This window comes from Pangasianodon hypophthalmus, chromosome 14 (assembly GCF_027358585.1).
Source record: "Pangasianodon hypophthalmus isolate fPanHyp1 chromosome 14, fPanHyp1.pri, whole genome shotgun sequence".
Taxonomy (NCBI): Eukaryota; Metazoa; Chordata; class Actinopteri; order Siluriformes; family Pangasiidae; genus Pangasianodon; species Pangasianodon hypophthalmus.
The window spans coordinates 7,171,983-7,197,164 of record NC_069723.1 but is presented as its reverse complement, the minus strand read 5'-3'; the positions used below and the strand labels follow the sequence as shown (position 1 = coordinate 7,197,164).

Sequence of the window (25,182 nt, the reverse complement as noted above, 5' to 3'; positions counted from 1 at the left end):
GTTGGGTTATAAAACGGCAGATTACATTAATGTTAATGTGTTTTACTTCACTGGAAAACCTCTTTAAGACTGTCCCAGTTAGCCAGAACCATGTTTGGTAATTACGATATATATTAAAAATGATTAAATTATATGTACATGATTTGAACTAACTTCATGCTTATTTTGTTACAGTGGTACATCCATCCATATTCTGTACGGCTTATCCTACACAGGGTTGCGGGGAGCCTGGAGCCTATCCCAGGGATCTCAGGGTACAAGGTGGGGCACACCCTGGACAGGGTGCCAATCCACTGCAGGGCACAATCTGGAAATGCCAGTTAGCCCAAAACACAAATCTTTGGAGTGGGGAGGAAACTGGAATACACAGAGGAAACCCCTGAAGCACAAGAAGCACATACACACACACACACACACACACACACACAGAGGCACACATTATATGATGTCACATGAATTAAGTCATGTTACTTCTATCAAGCAGTTTCACTGCAATGGCTTAGTGACATAGTTTTTGATTTTCACTTATCAGGCCAGAAAAAAATCCTGCTGAATTATTTTGTCCTCTGACGTCCAAAAATTATTAACAAAAATTAAAAAAGTTAAATTGTGAAGCTGTTGAAAACGAGGACATCTTGTGGCCAGTTTAAATACTGCACCTTTGGAAAATCATAATTTTGAGGTTTCTGTATATGTTATATTATATTATATTATATTATATTATATTATATTATATTATATTATATTATATTATATTATATTATATTATATAGATATCTGAGTGATTCTAAAGGGCACATCAGTTAAAGGACTCTAATGTGCTGCATTTGTGCTGATAAAAATAATTATTTAATAGGTAAAAAATGTAAAAAATGAGTGTGTACTACTTCATAGCTCCTTCATCCACATGATGCTTCTGCTGTCCTTTATAGTCAGTGTGTGCTGTGTGTCCTGTCCAGGGGTTTACTGCATTGTACTGCACAGTCTACGTTTGCGCACTTTTGTGTTTTTTGTACACCTGGTTAAAAGGTTAAAAAATAAAAAAGTTTTTTTTAAAAAAAGCAATGGTTCTACAAATTCTTACACTACAGCGCTGTTGAATGCTCGATTCTGATTGGCCAGAAGGTGTTGATTAACTTTCTATAACAGCAGCTCTGACAATAGTGCTGGCTGCAAACTTTATATTAATGCATTCATTATAATATGTTATCATTTCTACACTTACAGGGATTCGTATGGAGGATGCTCCACATTAACAGATATTAAAAATGTGTCATTTTTAATATGGTGAGTCATTCTGTCTCATACTTTCAATGAGACTTTTTTTTTTAAGTAGGCCTACTTTTAGGATTCTCCAGGGTCAGTGCTTGTAACATTCGAAGGTAAAACAGTAAACGAGTTTTCCAACAAGTCTTTAGGATGGAGGGCTTTGTGGATGCTCAGAAACCCGGTGTGTTTGTCTTATTACCTTCAAGAGATAGAGGAAAGAGAAGCTGGTGTTGGAGAGACTGTTTATTATAACATAAGTGACAACAGAAACTGCTGGCAAACTGCTGTAGTAAAAGAGCAATATAACACTTAGGGACTTGCTGTAATAGTAAAATAAAATTCAGGGTTGTAACAGTAACACTGTTTCACATCAGGCTGCATCACACCACCCTGTTGTTAATCATTTTCCTATAACAGCATGTGTTTTATTCCTCAGTTATCCTCCAAAAAGGTTTCTACTTGGAACCATTTCTAATATGAAATTACCCAAGTACATTTCTCAATAATCTTAATCTGAAACCCATAATAAAGTAACATAAGCATAAAGTTTAGACTAAAAGTAAATGCACCCTACAATACCTTATATAGACAGGTAGGTAAGAAAGTGCTAAAACACAACCAATTCCCATCTCTGGTCCTGGAGAACTCCATGACCTGCATATTATAGTGTTTTTCCTGCTCTCATATACCTGATTCAACTAATCAGCTCCAGGATCAGTGGTAGCATTTGGGACTCTGTGTGTGTATAACTTGCCTTTAACTTATTTAGATTTTAAAAAATCCTGTACTTTTTCTCTATTAACTTCTTTATCATTACAAAGGAGGCACTCAAGGGAAAGCCAACACCAAACGTTCCCTCACAAGATGGCGATGCTGAAGCCAAACGCCAGGAGAAACCCTGCTGTCTTTAACTGTATTGTCTCTAGACGTTTTCCCTTCTTTACATTGTATAAACCACGGACAGGGGAGGAAAGACTCTTATTTTGTTTTCTTGCCCGATGACATAATCAAACTGCGACAGAAAAACCAATCCGTTTCCCATATCTCTCGAGGTTCTCTATATAAGTGGACTACATGAGGTAGAGAATAATGACATATATACACTCTACATAGTGCACTACTTATCCAAAGCAAGGGGAGTTGAGATTCAGCCATTATCCCGCGCCCAAGCTCACTTTTAAGGGATGTGTACACAAGACTTCAGTTGCCCTATTCGGTTCATGCAATAGAACACAATTTTAAATCTTTGTCCTTATTGTTTTTTGAATGTTTATAACTCAGCGTGGCAACAGTAAGTATTTAATCTGTCTAGTCAGCTAATATATGGTTAGACTTTTAGCAGTGAACTTAAGAAGAACCAACAGTTCCGGTCAGTGAACTTAAAAAAACACTGGCGTATTTAATTATCTCACAGAGAGAATGTTGTTATAACCAGAGCTGTAACATGTCAGTGTGGTGAATAGAAATATAAAAATGTTTGACTTGTTATTAGCTGTTATAATGCAGTGAACAAATCTCCAGCTCCCTCACTGCTGGCTAGCAGGCTAAGTTAGCTCAGTTAGCTCAGTTCTGGATGTAGACAATCCGGATGTAGATTTCTGTTTAAGCAAGGAGACTTGAGGAAGAAACCTTGAGAGGTCAAAAGGGAACTTATCCTCTTCTGGCTGACACGAGATGGTGGGATTATAAATCATTACTCTTACACAACAGTAGCTGTACTGTAAAGTGAGGCAGTACTGCCTGTGTTGAAAGGATGTGGAGTGTGAGCATATTCTGAATTACAGCAGCAGTTCTTAGGTACAAGTCTACTGTATCCAGGTGAGATTGTCCACTGAAGCAAGAGTGAGTCTTGAGCATAAACTGTTTTTGGGAAGTGTCCATGTGGGAGCATCGACAGCAGTAGAAGGTGAGTCAGAAATGCAGACAGCTCCGAGCAGAAGTAGAGCATCAGGATGAATCAGGGATGTCTGGAGGATGAGGGGAGCCACAGCACTAGAAGTGTGTCAGGATCTGGAACCGGTATCACAGGGTGACTGTATTTGATTTCTGTACTAAAAGTTAGAATGGGGTGGCACAGTCCTAAGCCTGGCCACCTCACAGCTCCAGGATCACTGGAGTGTAGAGTTTTTTTGGGGGGTGGCTTAGTGGTTAGCACTGTTGCCTCACACCACTGGGGATGGGGGTTCGAAACCTGCCCTTTGTGTGCAGAGTTTGCTTGTGCTTCTGGGGTTTCCTCTGGGTACTCCAGTTTCCTTCCCAGTCCAAAGACATGCGTTGTAGGCTGATTGACATTTCTGTGTGTGTGATTGTGCCCTACGATGGATTGGCACCCCGTCTAGGGTGTCCCATGCCCTGTGCCCCGAGTTCCCTGGGATAGGCTTCAGGCTCCCCCACGACCCTGCGTAGGATAAGCGGTACAGAAAATGGACGTGTGTGTGTGTGTGTGTGTGTGTGTGTGTGTGTGTGTGTGTGCACGTGCGTGGTGCCCTGTAATGGCCTAGCATCCCATTCATTTCTGTTTTATTTTCTTAGTATTTGCCTTATTTGTAGCAGATGAACAAAACCTATGGCCAAAAGTTGACACCTGACCATCACACCCATATGTGGGCCTTGCCCAAACTGTTGCCACAAAGTAGGAAAGAACTCAATTGTGTACAATGTCTTTGTATGCAGGAGCATTGCAGTTTCCCTTCACTGAAACTAAGGGGCCCAAATATTCCAGCATAACAATGCCCCATGCACAAAGTGAACTCCATGAAGACATCATTTGACAAGGCTGAAGTGGAGGAACTCGAGTGTCCTGCACAGAGCCGTGACTTGAACCCCACTGAACACCTTTGGGATGAATTGGAAGGCTGACTGCACCCCAGACCTCCTCAGGAGAGATCAGCGTCTGACCTCACTAATGCTCACTAAAGCTGAATGAGTACAAATCCCCAAATCTAATGGAAAGCCTTCCCTGAAGAATGGAGGTTATTTTAACAGCAAAGGGGAACTAAATCTGGAATGGGATGTTCAGAAAGCACATATGGTTGTGCTGGTCAGATGTCCACAGACTTTTGGTCATATATAATGTTCCATGCCTAGAAAATCTTTGAGTTGTTGCCTCATTACTAAGTTACCTCATGCCTCTTTAGGGGATCATGGCGAAAAAAAGAAATCTCTCCAACATGGTGATTACATGCGAATGGGCCTCGTGTACTTTTAAGGGAAGGAGTATGGAGGAGCTGAGTGATCACATGTCTTTACATTTGAAGGAGCATCTTGGGGACGGGGACACCATGGAGGAGCTTGGTAAGTCCTTTAAAGTCAAGAAATGACACAGAAAGTGCTTCTTGGTAGATAAACCTACCGTTTACTGTCAGCTCCATAAGTATATGGACAGTGACACAATTTTTGTAAGTTTGACTCTGTACACCACCACAATGGATTTGAAATTAAACAATCAAGATGTGATTGAAGTGTAGACTTTTAGCTTTAATTCAAGGGATTTAACAAAAAAATTTGCATTAACCCTTTAGGAAACCTTTTAGCCATTTTTACAGAGTCCTTCCATTTTCACAGGCTCAAAAGTAACTACACAAACTAACAATTATACATATTGGGATTATTTTTAATACTTGGATGCAAATCCAACTGCAGTACATCCTTACAGGAGCAGAAATAGTTGTTTGCATGTCTCTTCTGTCTCACCTTTAACCACTCTTAACAGCTTGAGACACCTCTGAAGGACTCGCCCATTTAAAGGTGCTATAGTTTATTTATTTATTTATTTATTTATTTATTTTTTATTTCTTACTTGTACAAATAATCTGGAAGATATGTAGAACATGATTAAAAAATGGATTAAGTCATGGTCCTAGTAAATGTGCATTAAGTCGCTGAGAAAACCCGTTTGGAAAGTGGACTTCTGGTCTGGAATGCTTGTTTGTGTTTAGACGTGCCTTCTATTAGTCATTTTATAGACACTCTACAGGCCACTGTAGATTCTGGGGGCAGAGTTTCGTGAACATGGGCAGGAATCATTCAAATGTCAAACCCAACTAACCATTAGAGACCTAATTTTGAAGAAAAAAAGACTTATCTTACCTAATGCACCTTTAAGAGCACTCTTAATGTATAAAAACATTTTTGTGCATTGTTCTTTTTTTGGCTTAAATAAAGGAGTAGATTTTTAAGAATTATTATTCATCACAGGTCTCATGCATGCATATGTACACTGTGGTCGCTCTCTGATCAACAGAATGAAAAGGAAGAAGTCACACAGGAGTTTTTAAATTTCAGAATCACGTGAAGTGCCCTGTTGTAAAATTTCATTTAATTTAACGTCTGCAATAACTGTTTCATTCACATTATTGCCCACGTATGAAGTGTTCATAGGAGTGCAGCACTACCTATTCCAAAGTGCTGGGTTAGCAAGCTACTTGCTATAGTTATTTAGTTTTTCATTTGAGATCATAAATAAAAAGCAAAGCAATTTTATACTCTCTGGTTTTTGTCCCACTGTGTCCTGCATATCCATTTCAGCCAAGAAGTTAAAATTCTTGGCCGGAAAAATCTCAGAACGCGTTTCCTTCTTTTGCTTTAAGTGTGCTGGTGTTACATGATGTTTTGTCTCTTTCAGATGATTATCAGTGTCTGTGGCAGGGCTGCGAGTTCCTGGCTATGGGAAGTCCTAATGAGCTCATTGCACATGCGCACTTCCATAACTTCCACAGCAAACTGAAGTTCATCGGGACTCAGTTGCTCCAGTCCCATCCTGAGCTTCCCAGCTGCACTCAAGATCTGCACAGCAACAACCTGGTCACAGACATCTCTGAAGGATTCGTGTGTCAGTGGGAACACTGTGATGTTAGTATGAGTTAACTTCAACACATGTACACCTGTTTATCTTTCTTATTAAGAGTTCTGAAATGGGATAAACAGTATGGCTGGTTACGTACTCGAACAAATCGGTTGCTTTCTCTTTCGGCAGAGTTCTTTTAACAATCCGGAGTGGTTTTACCGCCATGTGGACATGCATGCACACTGCACGGAGTTACAGCCGCTCCCTGATCAACAGCAGGCTCTCTTCTGCAGCTGGAAAGGTAATGTGCATATCTCTGAGAAGTAAAATAGATAATACTATTTTATTATATTTGCTTTGTTATAAGTTAACTGAGGTTTGGTACATTCCAGGCTGTGATGCCTTCTTTAAGATCAAGTATCGGCTGCGTGAGCATCTGCGCAGTCACACTCAGGAGCGTCTGGTGGCCTGTCCTACCTGCGGCTGCATGTTCTCCAGCAACACTAAGTTCTTTGATCACATTCAGAGACAGGCCGAGCCAGAGGGTCAGTAATTAAAGTATACGGGCGATTTCACAATTGGGTGCCATTTAGCCCTTGTAACACTTAAAAATTAATTTATTTTAAAATCATTTTCACCATTGAATCTAAGAAAACATGCATTTAACCCAATCCATTAAGGTGTTATCTCATCTCAGGCAACAATATCTCATTTTTATCTCAAGTTTCTTTGCTGTCAGTTGCTGCATTTTGCTCTTAATTAAATAACAGGGTTGAAAGTAACGGCATTGTTTTTTTTTTTTCTGGATACAATTACCAAATACACAAAATGTAGTTAACCAGCATCTAAGCTAAAGGACATTGTAATGATTTACTTAAAATGTATTCTTTTATATTAATAATTTACTTTCATTCTATAATTTCAGTAACAAGTCTGAGTAACAAGTCAGCTCATCAGTCGATTTCACAATATCAGATAAAATAAAGAAATTGATTACTTTTCTTCTTCCCATGATCTTCAGGAAATTGAAACGATGAAACCTCTTGTTGAACATTTGACTTGTGGAATATTCCAAAGATTTCACAGGGGTGAAAATGTTGCGGACTAAAACGTAAATTTCTTTCATCTATAATGGATGCTTCATGGAAAATTATGTTTCAAGAATGAAATGTTAAAATTTGAAAAAGTAAAAATAATAAGATTTAGATCTAACTATAATGATTATAGTCCAAGGTAACATGGAGTTATAGTGGGCTCGGACAGGTTCTAAGTGCTATAGATATGTTTTATTAAAGTTTGAAGTTATTTATCTGAAACATGCAGATAGATTGTTGAAGTCCACTACTTTACATTTTTTTATATTGTTTTGATATTAATGTGCTGATTGCACGATAATCTTCTGTTTCAGATTCTCTTACATGTGCCCATTGTGACAAAGGCTTCGCTAACGAGAGACTGCTGAGAGACCACGTTCGGCAGCACGGTGTGTTCCCAGGGCATGTTAACCTTCAGTTCAGATCATGTTTTTTACTCTTTCTCTGTGATTAAAGTAACAGTATATAAGCTTACGGGTTTTGGAGATGTCTTTGGTAGAAATATGATATTGCGCACCTCAAGATTAAACAATGGCACCTCCAACTACATAGATTAACCTGGTGATTGAACATGGCAAATCAGTACATGCTTAATAAGTACTCAAATATAAAAAACTGAAGATGTAATTATCTCCTGCTGTTATTATAGCCTCCTTGGTATTGCAGAAGTGTTGTGTAATCACATGTAAGTGTTACATCTGTTGCTTGTCTGGGTAGTAATAGGTGGAAGTGATAAATTGTGCAGAGAAGTGTTACTCCAGGACCAGAAATGAGAACCACTATATTAAACCATTTTATTGAAATTAAAAATGAATTTATATGGGCATTCCTTATATGAACTTTTTGATAATTTTTCAGTGAATCACATAAAGTGCCCACTCTGTGACATGACGTGTACATCCCTCTCCACCCTGAAGATCCACATCAAATTCCGCCACTGTGACGAGCGCCCATTCCCCTGTGACTTCTGCGAGAGCAGGTAGCGAATTCTGTTCATCTTATTCTCACATCTCACATTTCTTATTCTGTAAAGTTTTTTTAAAAAAAAAAGAGTGGGACTGGAGTGAAAATGTATTTTGCTCTTCAGCTTCAAGAATCAGCATGATCTGCGGAAGCACATGGAGACCCACAACGAAGGAGCAGCTTACCGCTGCACAGTGGAGGGCTGCGGTTACTCTTCTCGCATGGCTCACACCATGAAACAACACTATAAAAGAGTACATGAGGTCAGCCAGCAGGGGGCACCATATGCTCACATGCCAAAGTTTTCTGCCATTTCTCATGCCAGAAGTTTTATGCGGCTTGTTATTACTGTTCCAGCAGGGGAACATGGTGTCCAGGTATAAATGTCATCTGTGTGACAAGAACTTTTCATGGTGTTACACCCTGACCCTTCACCTTAGAAAGAAACATCAGCTCAAATGGCCATCAGGACATTCCCGCTTCAGGTATGCTGCACGATCGTTGTATGCCTCAGTTGTTTGTAAATTTCAGGAGTATTTAACTAAAATTTGTGAAGGTTCAGTTACATAAAACTCTTTGCTTTCAAAGGTCATATAAGTAACTAACCTGAATGAATGGTGACAACAGTTACCTTTTAATGCTGAACCATTAATGATTCATTTATTGCTGTAAATAAGGCAATTTGAAGTGGATATATTTTGTTTTGTAGTAATGCAGGGAGAATGAATGCATACTTCTCTGTCCATTCACATTTAAATATGCTGTTTTCGTTGTTGACTGTTTTTTTAAGGAAGTCATGTCATCAGTTTGCTAATCAGACCAAAGTTTATAAAATGAAAACTCTATGAATACTGTCTGAAAGCTCGAAAGCTCTCCCCTTTCTGACTTAATATTTCTAGCCCAATGGCTGTATATATGAGTAGACAACATGGCACCATTGACTCCCTTTATGCGGTTTTGAAGCCTAAATTTGGTTGTATTGAAAGCTGCCATTTTGACTGAGTTTGCACAGTAGGTCAAAATTGGATCCAAAGCATAAGCAGTACACATTGCCGATCAGACAGTAGGTCCACCTCTCAGAGACCCGTATTGGTCATTCTTCATGCTGGGAGCACACACATGCAAGTGTGTGGGCTACAACAGCAGAAGACCACATCAGGTTCCACTCCTGTCAGCCAAGAACAAGAATCTGAGGCTATCATGGGCACAGACTCACCCAAACTGGACAGTTGAAGATTAGAAAAATAAAATCACCTGGTCTTCAACTGTCCCCATGATAGCCTCAGATTCTTATTCTTGGCTGACAGGAGTGGAAGCTGATGTGGTCTTCTGCCGTTGTAGCCTATCCACCTCAAGGTTGGATGTGTTGTGTGTTATGAGATTCTTTTCTGCTCAACACAGTTGTAAAGAGTGCTTATTTGAATTACTATAGACTTTCTGTCAGCTCAGACCAGTCTGGTCATTCTCCTCTGATCTCTCTCAACAAGCTGCAAACCCTAAGCACACAGGAAGTTTGTTGTTTTCCCGCACCATTCTGTGTAAACTCTAGAGGCTGTTGTGTGTCAAAATCCCAGGAGATCATCAGTTTCTGAAAGACTCAAACCAGCCCATCTGGCACCAACAACCATGCCATGGTTAAAGTCACAGAGATCACATTTTTTCCCCATTCTGTTGTTTGATGTGAACATTAACTGAAGCTCTTGACCTGTATCTGCATGACTTTATACATTGTGCTACTGCCACCTGATTGGCTGATTAGATAACTGCATAAATGAGCAGGTGTACAGATGTTCCTGTGCACAGATGTGGACTGTTTGTGTTTGTGTAGCCCTGTGTGACAAGACTAGACTGTCAGCTCTGATACAGTATGTCCCCCCCACCCGCCAATTACTTACTTTGCTCCACTGAAATGCTTTCTGGGTCTGCATCTGCACCACTGTCTGCCAGCTGCTGACTCCTAGTTTACTGAATATTCAATTTATAATAAAAATATTAAATAAAACATCCCCATTCGCATTGTGTAATCTTTATGTAGTAATAAATCTTATTCTAATTTTGTTCTCTAGCTAACTAATAATCTCTTTTTGATGAGCAGGTATAAAGAAGATGAGGACGGCTACCTGCGCCTGAACATGGTTCGCTTTGAGACTGTTGAGGTGACAGAAGAGCTGATAAAGAACATGGCAGAAAAACGCACCCCTCGCAAGCTCTCCGGCTCGAGTGCTCAGACTAAGAGACCAGCGCTACAAGCAGAGAGTATGAATGACGTTCCCACACCGTCTCCCTACCCCTCCTCTTCATCCTCCTCCTCCTCCTCTTCTATGACAGTGCTTGTGAATGATGACAATGGTGCATTAAAGGACAGAGCACCAGTGTACTGTATACTGAGCACAGTGACCGAGATGAACGGGGATCAAGAGAACACAGCAGACTCAGGGGTGGAGTCAGGGGCAGTGAGAGCTCTGGCTGCTGTAGCTCGAGGGCTGGGTATGGATGTAGTGTGAGGAGAAATTACATACGCAAAACACTGCAAACCACCATTACTGTTATACTGCATCTGATTTACACAAGCAAAGCAAAAAATCTGGATTTTTGTTAGCAGGTTATCAAATTTAGGGTAAAATATTCCTCTTTAAATGCTCTTTGTTAAATTTGATTTTATAATGATATTTCGGCTTGGAAATGATAAATCTGATTTTATAATAATTCATGTTTCAGCTTGGAAATAATCTCTGGTTCTAAATACTGATTGTAAATTTTCCTCTTTACATCAATCTGCATTTTAAGTCATTTTGCAGTTGTTTTAGCTGATACATTGTTTTTACAGGTTTTACATAGTGTTTATTATACTTGTAAACAAATGTTTCTGTTTTAGAGAAATTGAATATGTAGTCAGTTTACATTTGCTGACAACACTATTTATTTGTCTTTAATTTTGTTGTAACTGTTACAACTGTCTAATGTTGTTTACTCTAGTCAAGATTAATCGAACAATAAAATAAATGAGCCTCTTTTCTTAAAATTCTTTTTAATTTTTTTCACAAAAAATGATGGGCCAGTTTCCTGGTAATGAATTGAGTAGCGGAAGTTGAAAAAAAAAAAACTCTGAATCACCACTGACACTGCAATTAAATGAAAATCTAGACTTAATCTGGATCCAGGCAACAGCCCAGATGCTTTTGCCCCTGTACATTTCCATATTTATCACGTATTTGACATGAAGTGCTTGGCTCAGCCTCAGTGAGGCCCTCATTATGTCCCACTCATGGCGCCTCGACATTTCTGTCCGCCAGTGGCATAGTCCGTCTGGGAGAAGGGGGCCGCATGGGCATTCCAGGCAGCAGAGGGGGCGGAGGGGCATGGATGTAGCCTGCAGGAGGCAGAGCCTTGCTCAGAGTGCCATAGGGTGCAGCGTGAGGCAGTGCCAGGCGCGGGAACAGCGGGCTGGCGTAGGGTGCGGGCAGGAGACCGGGATGTGCCAGCTGGGTCTCGAGGGTGGCGTGGTGGTGCAGTGCCAGCAGGCGGCTCCTCTCACTCTCCTCACGCAGCAGTGCCAGGCGATGGCGCTCCTCCAGCTGGCACCTCTGCTGCTGTTCCAGTGCCAGCGGGTGGAGGAGCGGCTCGCGTGGGTAAACACGCTGCAGTGGGTCGCCCCTCAGCAGCAGCTCCTTGGCAACAGGGTCTTTTTGAGATATGTCCAGACCACGGCTCATACTCCGAATCGGATCCCAATGCTGGGGAGAGTATGGAAATCGCTCAGCACCAGACAGTGGGTTCATCCCAACAAGGGGTGTCATTAAGCGAGTCCTTTCCAGGCCATGTGGAAATCCTGTCATTCCTAGAGGTACAGGAATTGATGACATGGGCAAAGGCTGCATGCCTGGGGTTCTTCGGTCTTGCATTGGTTTCTCCAAGATTTTAGAAGGTGGTCTGATTTCAGGAGAGTCCTGATTCTCTCTCCTCTCCTCCTTTACTTTAACATGGACACTCTTTGCACTCTCAGCTTCCAGTCTACTCCTCTTTGCATCTGGCTCCCACTGTGATCCATCACTGCTGCGCCTCTCAACTCGAATCCTTTGTTGCTGTGGGGACAAAGTGTCCTCAGAAGTAGCCTTCTCCTCTGTAGGACGCTGGTCACCCTTAGCAGTTTTCTCCTTCTTCTCTTGCTGGCTGTCCTTGTGCCTCTGATCCTCTGTCTCTCCACTCTGAGTGGGGGGTTCCTGGGATTGTACTCGTTCTCTGGCTCTGTCCTTGTCTTTTGGCTCAGGAGTGTCTCTTGAAGACTGTACTGTTTGCTTATGACTCTGTGGGCTTGTGTTAGCAGGTGACAGGTGTCTCACATTTAACTTCTCTTTTGTGTCCCTGCAAAAAGGAGGTAAAGCAATATAAGCAAACTGTAAATATGCGTTGGTCAAAGTCTACTGATTTTACATAAAACTATTTATACGCATAAATATTATTTATTACTGCACTCTTTTTCTGTCTCAAAATGAAAACAGGAAACAAATGAAACAAACTATATGGCCAAAGGTTTGTGGACACCTGATCATCATACCCATTTGCAGCTCTTCCCCAAACTGTTGAAAAGCACACAATTGTATAGGATGCCGTTGTATTCTGTAGCTTTACAATTTCCCTTCAGTGGAACTAAGAGGTCCAAACATGTTCCAAAATAACAGTGCACCTGTGCACAAAGCGAAGCCCATGAAGACATGGTTTTTTGAAGGTTGGAGTGGAAGAACTTAAGTGGCCTGCACAGAGCCCTGACCTCAACCCCACTGAGCACCTTTTGGGATGAACTGGAACGCCGACTGTGCCCCAGGCCTTCTCACCCGACATCAGCGCCTGACCTCACTAATGGTCTTGTGCCTGAATGGGATAATCCCCAGAGCCACGCTCCAAAATCTAGCGTAAAGCCTTCCCAGAATAGTGGAGATTATTATAACTGATGTTTATATTTAGTTAAGGGGAACTAAATCTGGAATGGGATGTTCAACAAGCACGTACGAGTGCCTTTGGTGTCCATTTCCATTAAAGATAAATAGCAAGAAAAAATAATTTCAGACCTTTCATGCTCTTCTTTGTTAAGTACAAAGTCTCTCTTGTCCATTACTCTTTCGAGTTCAGGGGGCTGGGGCCAAGCAGGGGGTGTAGGGAAAGAGGAGGGTGTCTGCTGCAGCCTGTTCCAGGGCTCCTGAGGTCCTGCTGAAACTCCTTTACTGTCTTTACTGCCATGTGCAGAGCTTGGTGCTATTTGGAGAAAAGAGTGAGTATTTTTAGATTAAATTTTTCTGCTTTACATTTTACAACAATTCAAAAGGTCTATAAAAAGAAGAATCAAACCTCAAAAAAAGCAGGTTTTGATTACTTACTTATTGTGGGATTTCCAAGCCCTCCGAACGCTGTGGAGCTTAGTATTCCCAAACCTCCAAACACTGGTGGCTTGCTCAGAGGGTCTACATATTCAAAACAATACAATGTTTTAATGTGTGTTTACAATGATTCCTGAGAATTACACAATAATCACATGGGAACCCAGTCTTACCATGATGAGAGGGGGGTGTGTGGAGATTGGTGTGAGGATGGGGTAAGTATCCATAGGGAGATACCGAAGGGTGTGTGGAACCTGATAATAGAAACACTTGTCAAAATGGACTAAAAATAATTTTGTTCTATCATCATTTATATATATATATATATATATATATATATATATATATATATATATATATATATATATATATATATACTATTTACTATAAATATTATATTTTAATATTTTGACCAAATAATTTTCCATGTCTGATTCACTGAACATTCTGGGCAGTAGAGAAGTGATCCTGAGAAATGTTGTATATAGAAATGTTGCACAGCTAATGTGAAAATTATGTTATAGACTTATTAGATCTCTACTAAATACTGTTAGAGTAAATGTCCATTATTGCTTGTCTGCTCTTGTGTCACTGCATATAACAGAGCCCCATGACTTACCAGCACTGGAAAAGATGGTGGAAGGGCGGGGTAAGTCACGCGGTTGCTGGATCATTCCTAAGAGGCCTGAACCAGAAGGTCGACTCAGGAACTCTGGCTTCAACCCAAAGTCTAGCTTGTGTGGCTCATTTTGCATCTGCTTCTGAAATGCACACAGACAAGAAAGGAGCTTAGCGTTCTAGTAGCAATGACAGAAGCCCAAGATCAGTGATCTGGTAAACACAGATGGAGAAAGGCGGAAGGAACAATAGCGTCCAAAACAAACATAATAAGAGTCATGCTACAGTGCCAGTGTTTGATCTGCTAACATACCTTTATTTTCTGCTGATGGTGGTACACCTGCCATGCAATGTGAACGTGCATCGCACACCATTTCCCTGGCTTCTATAAAAAAAAAAATAAAAAAAAACAGGGAAATTACTGTATTTCCGATTTGTACAGATGGCTGAATAAAGCTTAATCTGTGGGACATGGTGTAGCTCTTACCTTTGGTGTAGGACATGCCGAGTCTAACAACTAGAAAAGAATAAGCATAAATAATATTTACTCACTGTCCACCTGTGTACTTTAAATCAACTTCACTGAAATCCAAATGTTCCTTGACAGACACATTATACTGTGCAAACAGTAGGTTTATTCATTTAAATGCGTACTCAGACCAGAAAGTACCACGAGTAAGTTAAGTTAGGTGACGAGACAATTTCACAGCCGTGTGTAATAACTGCACGTTGAAGCTATAGTTAGATACATGGTAATATTAATCCGAACGCTTACTCTGGATTCCTTCTGTATGAGTGGACGAGGCATTGCTCCCGGACCAGGAACTACATCAAGTGGGTTGGAGGCCTATTGTAACAAATCACAAGTCACAAAAAGCATACTGTATAATGGTATTATTCTATAGGTCAATCAATAACACTTCTCACAGAAAAGGTTATGAATTCAACTGCCAAACTTTATTCTTTTAATATTTTATAAGCACTACCAAAGTTAAATATAGCTAAACTTAATTTTGAGCAAAACGATCTTCTAATATTTTAAAAAGAAGGTAAGTTGAGTTGGTCTGTGTATGTGGAGCTGCAGTACCTTGGGCTGGAAGGCTCCCTGCAGAGAGCTGAATATCCCTGTTGGGGGCACCATGGGAGACATTCCCGGCATTACTGAAGGATACGACTGAAGTAACTGTAAAAGATGATGGGATAATGGATCATTAGTCCATGAGGTGAGTGAGAATGCAATTTTTCATAAAAGATCTACAAATGCTGTTTAGAAAGATTTGGAGGGATTAATGTACATAAAAATGCACTGGTCTAGGCATGAATGAAAAGCCACTATATGTAGAATGAAAAGCGTAAGACGTACATTGTGCCTGTGAAAGGAGTCGACCTTTGGTGGGTATTTGTCAAACTGGAGAGAAAGGAAGAAAATGTTATTTTACAGACAGAAGAGATTCAATCCAAAGTATTTGGTATACACATGCAACAACAAATACACTAGAGCGTCACTATTACAGATCCACTAACTATGGTCACATTAGTCCTCCAGCGAAATCAGTTTACAGTTTAAAAGTGTTACATTTACATGTTACTTTTACAAATGTGACCATTAGGAGAATAAAAAGCAGCCTCGTTAACTCATCCTCACATGTCTGGTGGTTGTACGCACCAGGGGTGCTACAGGGCCTGGCAGGATGGCCGGATGAGGGAAAGGGGTGAAGGTGTGCTGGTGTGTGTGTTGGTGTGTGTGCTGGTGCTGGTGCTGGTGGAACTCGGTGCGTAGGTACGACGGAGCAGCCAGAGGAGTTCCTCTATCCACATTCTGAGAGGCCAGGAAGCGTGAGTTCAGCTCTTGGCGCAGCAGGTCCTGCTCTGTAATTTCAACAATAACGCACACTTAGCTTACACAAATGCAATATTTCCCAAATATTTAAATATTTGATGTCTAGAACACATAAACAAAAGCATGCAGTAATGTACCTGTGTAGGGACCTGCAGGAGAAGAACCAGGCACGGCTAGAGCATTTCCTGTTAGGAGTGGAGGAGGAGCTATGGCTGCAGTTGGAGAAAACATGGTGCAATCCTGTTGATCCCAGGAGCACAGGGACTTTTATACGACAGCTTTTACTTGGAAGGTTCTCGTGCACAGTTAGTGTGCAGAGATGGTTTTTTGTTTTCCTGTGCCTTCTTTTGCTACCAGGAAAGAGGACTGAACTTTAGTCTTCTTCTCGTAAAATCTCCAAACCCAATTTCGTCTGGACTTGTATTTGTAGTATCATTAACATCACTGATATCTGCAAGAGACAAAATGAAATCTCATCAGCGCAAATATTTTACAACTGTCAATGTGACTTTACTGAAGTATCAGAATTTATTCCCCTTCATAGTGTTTACTGCATATCTCTGTGGACTAGTATTTGAACGAAAATACATCCAGTGTAGTCAGACTACATTATGGACGATAACCTAATTTAGGATGAGGCCACTAATAATCCACTAATTTCATTTGATAGCATGTTGTTCCAAGAAAGGACGTTAGTATAATGCTATCTGTTTAATGTTGTTAAACAGGGCAGAGCACATTGCAGTAACGCAGCCAGGACAAAAGCAACAGAGAGTAGGGTATGGCAGGGAGGGCCATGTCATTTGAAAGAGCTAATAAAGCAGGGGTTAAGGAAAATAAAAGCGAGCCTTTCTGCTTTTATTGCAGCACCTTTTCCATGACATTACGCTGCCGTGCTCTTTTAATTCTGCTGCACTCAAAGTAAACCTAGCATTTAATGGCTAATGTTGGTGTCACTTTGACATTTACTGGACCTTCCCAGGGGAGCGGCAATAGTGAATGCAAATGGGGCGGAGGCCTGAAATCCCAGGAGGATTGCCGATGTATACAACCTGCAATTACCTCTTTTTGAATGCCACTCATGCACATGAAGATAAGCAGTAAATCTCTTTTGTGTAGGGCTGTCAATTCGGGCCTTTTTCCCCCCTGGAGCCTGTTGTATCTAGAGTGAAAGGTCTTTTGAGAGGTCCATAATGGATGGTTAGGCTCTCTTAGAGTAAAGCTCCTTTTGGGAAGCACCAGGGGTCCATGGAGGAGGGAGTAGTAGGAACAGCTTATTCCTCCTCTGCAGAGCATCGCTTCTCCCCGGTGAACGGTTTGTATTGAGCGGGGTGATGCAACCACAGGGGGGTGAGCATGGTAACGCCAGGAAGAACAGCAGACAAGAGCACTGCTGCCTCAAGGAACATGCCTTTGTGCTACAAAGCACTTGAGATATAGACCACAAAATAATCTTCAGTGCACCTTTGTGTAATTGCGGAGCTGGTGGATTTGTGGTGCTTGTGCAATTGTGGAGCTGGTTGATTTGTGGCGTTACCACTGTGTTTATTAAAAGAACTGATTGTACAGATAAAGAAGTTATTAAAAATTGTTCTATTTTGGCACTCTTATTTATAAACATGGATTAATTAAACCTAATCAGGGTTTTTATAAAGTCATCTTCAAAAATGTATGGCATTTACTTTATACATTTTGAGCTAACATCATGCAGTTTTTTCTTTGTTTACAAACCATTTAAACCTTTTAAATTCAGTTCTATGCATTCATTTCTGCACCAGGCAGTGTGACTGAAATATTACTACAGCCATTTTAGTGATTTAGAAAATTCAAAGCTGCCACTTTCCCTTACTGAAATTCCCGATTGTGACTCTAAGTGCTTATTTCCAGTTTGAGTCATGGTACATTAATGTTCCTTTGATGCAGGTTAGGTATTAGGGTTAAGCTTCTCAAGCTGTCAGCCCACCAGCAAATGTGTCTTCCTATTTCAATCGGCACCTCTCTTGTCCAAGCAGTTTTTGTCATTCATCAACCCCATTACTGAGCTAAACCTCCCAGGCATGCTGAGTCTAATGGCCTAATCCCTCCAATCACACAAAGGTGAGATTAGCTGAAGGTTAAATACTCTTGTTCTCTACATTTTTGTCCTGCTCAGAGTGACAGGAAAATCTTGTGAAGGAGCCACTGGAAGATGTTTGTGTGTACACAAAAGAAAAGATGGAGGATTCAGGAATGATTTGAGGTAAGCTTGCGGAAAGACAGAGAGGAAAGTCAGAAAGTGTTTACGCTGGCAATGGAGGACAAGGGACAGCCTGTACATTCTGCCGCAACATGGCGGTTTGTAGAGAGCACTGCCTGAGTGCAACTGACAAATGACCGAAACAGAGAAACAGTTGTTCTTGCACACTGATAGTTTCTCATGTTGCTTTTAGTTTAGCTGTGAATGAGTCCCAGTCAGCTAAAGGGGCATCTGGTCCATAACTGTGCTCACATATACAGCAACATTTGCCCAACGTTTGAGTATCACACGAAGTTACTACATTCCAGCGCAACAGACACTTCAATATAATCACTTCCCAGCATTTCTTTTTCAAGGCGATACAATAACCTTTGATCTACACTTCAAAATATTTATAGAACAGGAGGAAATAAATCAAAAGGTGAAGAGGAGAATGTGTTATGAGTCACACTGGGTTTTTAATTTTGTCAAATCAACAGCTTTGAGTCCTCTGCAGATATCCACTGCAATGCAAGCTTTACATCTTTGCAGATCTGCCGCTTTAAGTGCGGAAAGTCTGCAGTCCAGCTAGAGTGTAACGAGCTGAGTTAATGAAATTTTCCTCCAGTGGATTTCTATGGCTCTCAAAAAAGGCACCAGGGAGCTCTTTCTGTATACTCTACTTCTGTCTGAAAGTTCACCGTCTGTGGTGTAGGGTAACACACAGTCTAAGCGAAGACTTCCCTTATATCTCTCTCTCTCTCTCTCTCTCTCTCTCTCCCTCTCTCTGGCAAGCAAACACACTCCCCCCAACACTAAGCCTGTTTGATGGTGAATGCACCACAGAACATTACTAACATCAATCACTATATAAAAGGCATTGACTTCTTCCACACTATATAAAATGTTTTAAATAAGAAAATTTCAAACGTCATTTTCAACAAGCTTGTACTGTAGTTATTAAGACACTAACATGTAATTACAGTCCCAAACCTTACATGTAGCCCTGAGATAACTCTGGCTGCATTCAATAAAACATACTGTGTTATTTGAGCAAGACGGCCCTGGCATCGAAGATAATCCCTTTCTCAATGTACCGTGTAAGACAGAAGACTTTGAAAAGAACACATGAATTGCGGCAAGTAAATCGGTCCATGCCAGGAAATAGGTGAGTGCGCTGGCATTGAGCTCTTCCATTATTTAGCGGTCAGGTTTCTCTCAGTTAGAGATTAGCGGCAGTGATGTAGGGCGGGCATGCACACAATAGCTGTCAATGCCTCTGGGATGTGTCGTGCCGCCTGCTTCCTAGAAACCAATCCCCCTAGCACGCTAGTATAACAATCTGCAGCCCAGAGGACCCCAGGGACTCCCTCCACTCCTTCCCTATAATGGATGGCTTTAAAGAATGACCTTACAAATGAGAAAGGGCTGGGCCGCCTCCACAGGGCCAACATGACGAGCTGCTGCAGTTGCGGCTCTAATGTGTGTGTGGGATCTTAACGCTCGTAAGTTAGGTAGTCAAAGTATTTATTTGAGCCGCGCTGAAAGCTCCCGAATGGGCAGCTGTCTTGCTGATCTTTCAACAGAGTCCACCTTGGCTGCACACCATCCCTCCCTTCCCTCCACTCATGCCTGGCTCAGCTCAGGTTACCACGAGAACAATGTGAACCCTGTACAGGCTCTCCAGTCTCTCAGGATCCGTCTGTACTAACATTCATACCTATGTCTCTGCTGGACTGCGAATTAATATATCATGCAGTGGCCTTGGATGGGTTATTTCCTATGCATCATCTATGAGCCAGTTGCAATTAAGTCTGCACTTAAAGCTCTGCCTTCCTGGCCTGGCAACAGAAAGCTTTTGTGAGCAATCCCTAATATATGAATTAAAAATAGATGTGATTGTAGAGATGTGGTTTAAAAAAATGCATTTGTGGCTTTGTGCCGTGGGCCACAGTGTTTTCTTTTTTCAGTGTTGTTTTTGAAATGGCTACAGTACCCACCAAGTCAGATTGAAAACATGAGATATTTGGATATATATATATTCCAGGTTACACATTCAAACATAACAGTTTTACTGCTGTACATATTTGCACCAATTCCAGTATGAGTAGGCCATTCATAGCTTTTAAATGAGGTTTGACATTCCACTGCATGTTGGTTTTTCCGCATTAAGAGCTCTGGCTATGAATCTGCAGAGGCCAAATGCCTCACTTTCTTGGAATGCCTCACAATAGTTCTTGGAAAATTTAGAGTCCTGAATGTGCAGGAAATGGATTTTGTATCAAAAGCTTTCAGGCATATTTTTAATAGGCTCTTCAAAAGTCCTCTGCAAAGACTTTCTGTTGACAATGTAATAAAATAAAAATAGAATACACAAGCAGCTACAATCAGGCTGCAATAACATTTTAACTCCTAAAGCAGTAGATCATGTAGAGACCTTGTGCTCCTATGTGAATGTGTACATTCTGGGATGTCCTTTTAATAAACATAGACCACAGGAGTTACAAAGGTGCAAAAACCTTCGGCCATGGCCGGTTGCAACACAATGTGAGCAATACCGAGGCTGGGGCCAAAAACAGTTCCACAAATAGCTGCTCTAGTTATTCCAGGCAGTGACAAGGTAAGACTTCTGCGCTGAGGGAAGCTGTCAGCATTTGACAGCTGGGTTTCAGCCAAGTGGATGAGCTGCAGTTTAGCTCCGCTGGGACCTTATCTTACTTTAAATGGTACCTCAGCAGAAGCACCATACCAACAGCACAGACACATATCCCATATCAACAACATGCTAATGTAACTAGGCCATCCCCAGCCAGGGCATGAACCCATGACTTTTAAAACTTTTAAAGCTTACATGCTTTAGAGATCAGTGCTATCAGTCACAGAGAGACTAACATTGCTCAGTTACGCTGTTACAGTGGCTGCGGCATGTGATATTAGATATCATAAACTGGGGATAATCAAACTGGAGTCATATAACTTTGGCAGTAAATGTTACATCATGCAAGACTATATTTGAGAAAGTTATCTATAGATTGCTGTTTTAAACTTGCTAATTGTCACAGCTGTCCTATTAAAGTGGATTCCAAGAACTACTTGGAGGAAAATCGCCTGTAATTGTAGCAAGTGCCCTTTAACTCAAGTGCACTACGATGGCCCATAGGCTTTGCAAGACACAGATGCGCCATATGATGCAACTGGATACATCTATGAAAAATAAAAAATCAGTGTGGGTTCTGCCTCCAATTTTAGAATTGTGCACAGTGGCATGTAGTCACAAGGAAGGGCTTTAATGCCTCACGCCTCTGAGGCGTCATTTGCTAAAGGAAGGTATCCACATCTACTAGCATTTCATTTGGAGCCCTGGCTCAGCAGGTTGACGATCACCCCCGACCCTGGAATCCCAGCAGGCCTTGCCATCGGTGTTTGGGGTCACAAGCCAGGCTTTGGCTCCTGCTGACATATGTGCTAGACAGCACCTTTTCTAAAGCACCGTCTCTAATTTAAAGACCTAAATACCATTAACTAACACTGGAGACCGTATAACCATAATCTTTTTACGTTCTTAAGTGCTTCGGTTTTCGCAGTCTTAAAGGGCAAAGGCAACACAAGGCGAATGTTAATGTATTACATCAGTGGTCGTACTTTACCTCTTATGACTGTCTATTAAATGCATTTTAGTAACTGCATTTATCAAAATGTCAGGAATAACAGTCTCTGTAACCTTCAATAACGTTGACATGATTCATGGTAATGGTGCTGTCTTCCAATCCAATTATTTTAGCGATTACTAGCACACACTTGGCTCACCACATACACTTCCTTAAGTTATCAGGACACTAATTGGTTAACAAGATATTGCATTTTGCAGTCTTCTCCTTGGTCCTTGGGGATTTCTCACCATGCCATCTGCTCAGAGCTAATAGGAGATGTTTCTGTATTTCAGCAGCACTCAGGCATACAATAACATTACAGATCTGAGATGTTTTGAGTCAAATGGAGTAAAGTCTGGCGTCTGAGTTTGGTTTTTCTTTAGTCAGTGCAAGAATCCACATGTTTTATGTACTTTGAGAGATTGTCTTGAATAAGCTGTCTGGTGAATAATCACTCTAATGGAAACATTGTTATAGCAATGTCAAATCACTAGGCCTTGTTTCATAATCTACGGGAATATTAAATATCTCCATAAAACACATCACATATCCTAAGCAGCTCCATGTTTACAGCTTTTAGTGAGGGCTCTGGGCCTCATAAATTACACTGAAAAGAACATCCTGAAAGGAACAGGGTAAATGATTGCACTTAGTCAACTAGTCCGTTTATTTACGGTTAAATCTCAGCTAAGCTCTGTCCTTGGTTAAGAAGAATCAAAAGAACTCACCATGATGAGGAACTACTTAAAATGACCTTGCCATTAATTAATGGATGTTCAGGGCTCTTGTGTGCTAGGTGAAAATCTCTGCTAATACTGACTGCAAAGGTTATAACAATTTCAGGTAATTGGGTTTTTGTGATATTCTAAGCCAATTTGACAGTTTGTGTGGATTTCTTTACTCTCAGAAGCAAAGGGAGTTTTTTTTCTTAACATTGGAAAATTTGAGACAAAACTAATAAACAGATCAGTAAGTTCACATATTATTGTAATATACTGCATGTCACACAGAGTGAAATCCAAACCATGTCCTGTTTGGGAAATAAACTGGGGTGTGTTGTAATTTTATAACATTCTTAGAAACGTGTACATGGATTTATTAAAACTGTAATAAAACTCAAACCAGGTCATGACCTGCATGTCTCAGTTAAATCAGTAAAACATAAGCCATTAGATTATACACTGCTTCCTATTGCATCCAGTGTGCAAGGTGCACTTCACTAAGATATCTGGCTTTCTCTGGTGTTTATTACACATGTTATTACCAAACACTGACGTCAAAACATCTCATATATATATATATATATATATATATATATATATATATATATATATATATATATATATATAACAGCAATAACAGCATATTGTCAGGTAAAAACAGTGAAGTGGTATTAAATACATGTGTAGGTTGAGTATCAAAGGACATATCTATAGGTTTTTATTATTATTATTATTATTATTATTATTATTATTATAATTATTATTAGGACAATTCAGTGTTTATTGGTTAGTAGTTAGACAGCGTTTTGAGCACTTGAACTGTCAGGTAAACTGAAGGAGATTTGCAGGTCTGATGTTAGCTATGAAACCTCTGTTTCTTTCAGCATTATTCCTTTCAGAATCAGATGATTGTTTCGATACTAAAATGCCGATGTATCACCGTCTAGTTTGTGAGACTTGACTGAAGCCATTTTGATGTTTACTTACCCAGTTCACAGCCAAAACACCACAAAGAGGAACATGACGTTCCGGCTGGTCCTCCTCAGCGATATAATCCACAAACACACAACAAATTCCAACAAAGTAGAGATTTCTTCTCAATCCTTCGCTGTGTCTTCCCGTGTGTGTGTGTGTGTGTGTGTGTTTCAGGCGAATTGACTCTAAGCTACCCACGTAACCGCGAGTGGAGAAAGAAAGTTGGTGTGGTGTGAAGGACAAAAGAAGCCGCTCAGAAGTCGAAGAGTTTCCGCAGAGCTACGAGACCGTTAAACGACTTTTCCCCCTCGTTTATTCCTCGGATTTACGAGGACATTGTGGCCGGAAAACGGCGTTTATCACCACGTCCATCGTGAGGAAAGCTCGTATCCATTTAATAAAACAACAACAAAAAATCCCTGGAGTGGCGCAGAGTCGGGTCTCTCTCTCAGCTCGCTCACAAGTGAAACAGATTAAATCCGGATCCGCTGAAGAAGAAGAAGAAGCAGCAGCAGTGGCAGAAGCAGAAGCAGCGCGTGAGGCCGCCCTTCTTTTACGCGAGGGCGCGCGTGCGCGTGCGTCCAACGCTCGAGGAAGCGCGTTTCCCGCCGAAGCGCGTCACCGCCAGGCAGGTAGGCTGCACGCGGACGAACGATCGGTCGGTGAAAAACGAGTGCTGTTCTGCACTTCCGTCTCGATCTCCACCCTCAGCAGTGCTCTTCCCTCCCTTCCTCTTTCACTCCCTCCCTCTTTCACTCCGTCCCTCCGCCCAGCAGGGTGCAGGCAGCGCACTACACCGAGCAGCACAGCAGACACCTGCTCCGAGTCATGCCCTTTATCCCTCTCCTAACACACACACACACACACACACACACACACACACATTTGGCTTACTATCCTTGCTTTGACATGCAGCTAATTAATGCTATGTCCACACCTGAATCTAACCCTAACCCTAACCAAAAGGAAGCAGTTTGACTTGTAAGGACCGGACAGAAGTCCCCGCAAGGTCAAAGCTGTCAGATATTCCTATCCTTGTGGGGACTTTTGGTCCCCACCAATATATAAAAACATGGCCACACACACGTACACAAACAGGTCTGTAGACTGGGTCTTGTCCTCTTTGATTAGAGGGAGGTGATGGCCTGAGGGGAGTGTGCACAGGCTCAGTATGGTGATGAGGATGTTCTCGTTCACACAGAAAAGAGACCTCTCAGTCAAGTGACACAGCGTCACACTATAATTAATAGCCGTGTGCTGAGCTGGCAGCGAGAAAGGTAACACACTATGTCCACTGCCAAGCCATTCAAGCATGCTGAGTAGCCTATATAAACTCCTATATAACTCCTATATAGCCTTCACATACACTGCTCTTTCTTCTCACTGCAGTACGGCTTGTGATGGTGGCTTCTGGCTGAAAAGGGCATTTCATATATATATATATATATATATATATATATATATATATATATATATATATATATATATATATATATGTATATATATATATATATATATATATATATATATATATATATATTAATGAAGGTTGTAGTTATCCAAAAGGCATTTTTTAAAATTTCTATTGGACTTGAGGTGTAACCTTGAAGACGCGAGACCACTCATCTATGCAGAACTGATGAAACTCCTCGGATGAATGGGCAAATCTCTCAGATCA

The 25,182-nt window shown here is 41.0% G+C and overlaps 2 protein-coding genes across 9 annotated transcripts; one reads left to right on the top strand and one right to left on the bottom strand.

Annotated features, from left to right (window-relative positions):
* Window positions 1-2,220: 2,220 nt before the first annotated feature.
* zgc:112083 lies at window positions 2,221-11,114 on the top strand. Of its 7 annotated transcripts, XM_034310681.2 has the most exons (11): window positions 2,365-2,560; window positions 3,088-3,175; window positions 4,407-4,563; window positions 5,894-6,120; window positions 6,245-6,356; window positions 6,448-6,600; window positions 7,464-7,538; window positions 8,008-8,128; window positions 8,237-8,375; window positions 8,470-8,597; window positions 10,208-11,114. In XM_034310681.2, the coding sequence occupies exons 3-11, from the start codon at window positions 4,413-4,415 to the stop codon at window positions 10,614-10,616; spliced, it is 1,515 nt and encodes a 504-aa protein (XP_034166572.1). In that variant the 5' UTR covers window positions 2,365-2,560; window positions 3,088-3,175; window positions 4,407-4,412; the 3' UTR covers window positions 10,617-11,114. The 7 variants fall into 7 exon arrangements, with proteins under 7 accessions (XP_026780138.1, XP_034166572.1, XP_026780136.1 ...); XM_026924337.3 differs by lacking the exons at window positions 2,365-2,560; window positions 3,088-3,175 and adding an exon at window positions 2,221-2,348; XM_026924335.3 differs by lacking the exon at window positions 3,088-3,175 and having other exon boundaries at window positions 2,366-2,560.
* A 9-nt stretch (window positions 11,115-11,123) lies between these two features.
* Window positions 11,124-24,165, bottom strand: auts2b (activator of transcription and developmental regulator AUTS2 b). 2 transcript variants are annotated; one of them, XM_026924330.3, is made up of 13 exons: window positions 23,517-24,165; window positions 16,080-16,393; window positions 15,748-15,971; window positions 15,466-15,510; window positions 15,190-15,285; window positions 14,878-14,949; window positions 14,590-14,619; window positions 14,416-14,487; window positions 14,104-14,245; window positions 13,658-13,738; window positions 13,485-13,568; window positions 13,179-13,362; window positions 11,124-12,474 (listed from the first exon to the last, which is right to left on the bottom strand). In XM_026924330.3, the coding sequence occupies exons 2-13, from the start codon at window positions 16,171-16,173 to the stop codon at window positions 11,376-11,378; spliced, it is 2,223 nt and encodes a 740-aa protein (XP_026780131.3). In that variant the 5' UTR covers window positions 16,174-16,393; window positions 23,517-24,165; the 3' UTR covers window positions 11,124-11,375. The 2 variants fall into 2 exon arrangements, with proteins under 2 accessions (XP_026780131.3, XP_053095761.1); XM_053239786.1 differs by having other exon boundaries at window positions 15,769-15,971.
* Window positions 24,166-25,182: the final 1,017 nt, after the last annotated feature.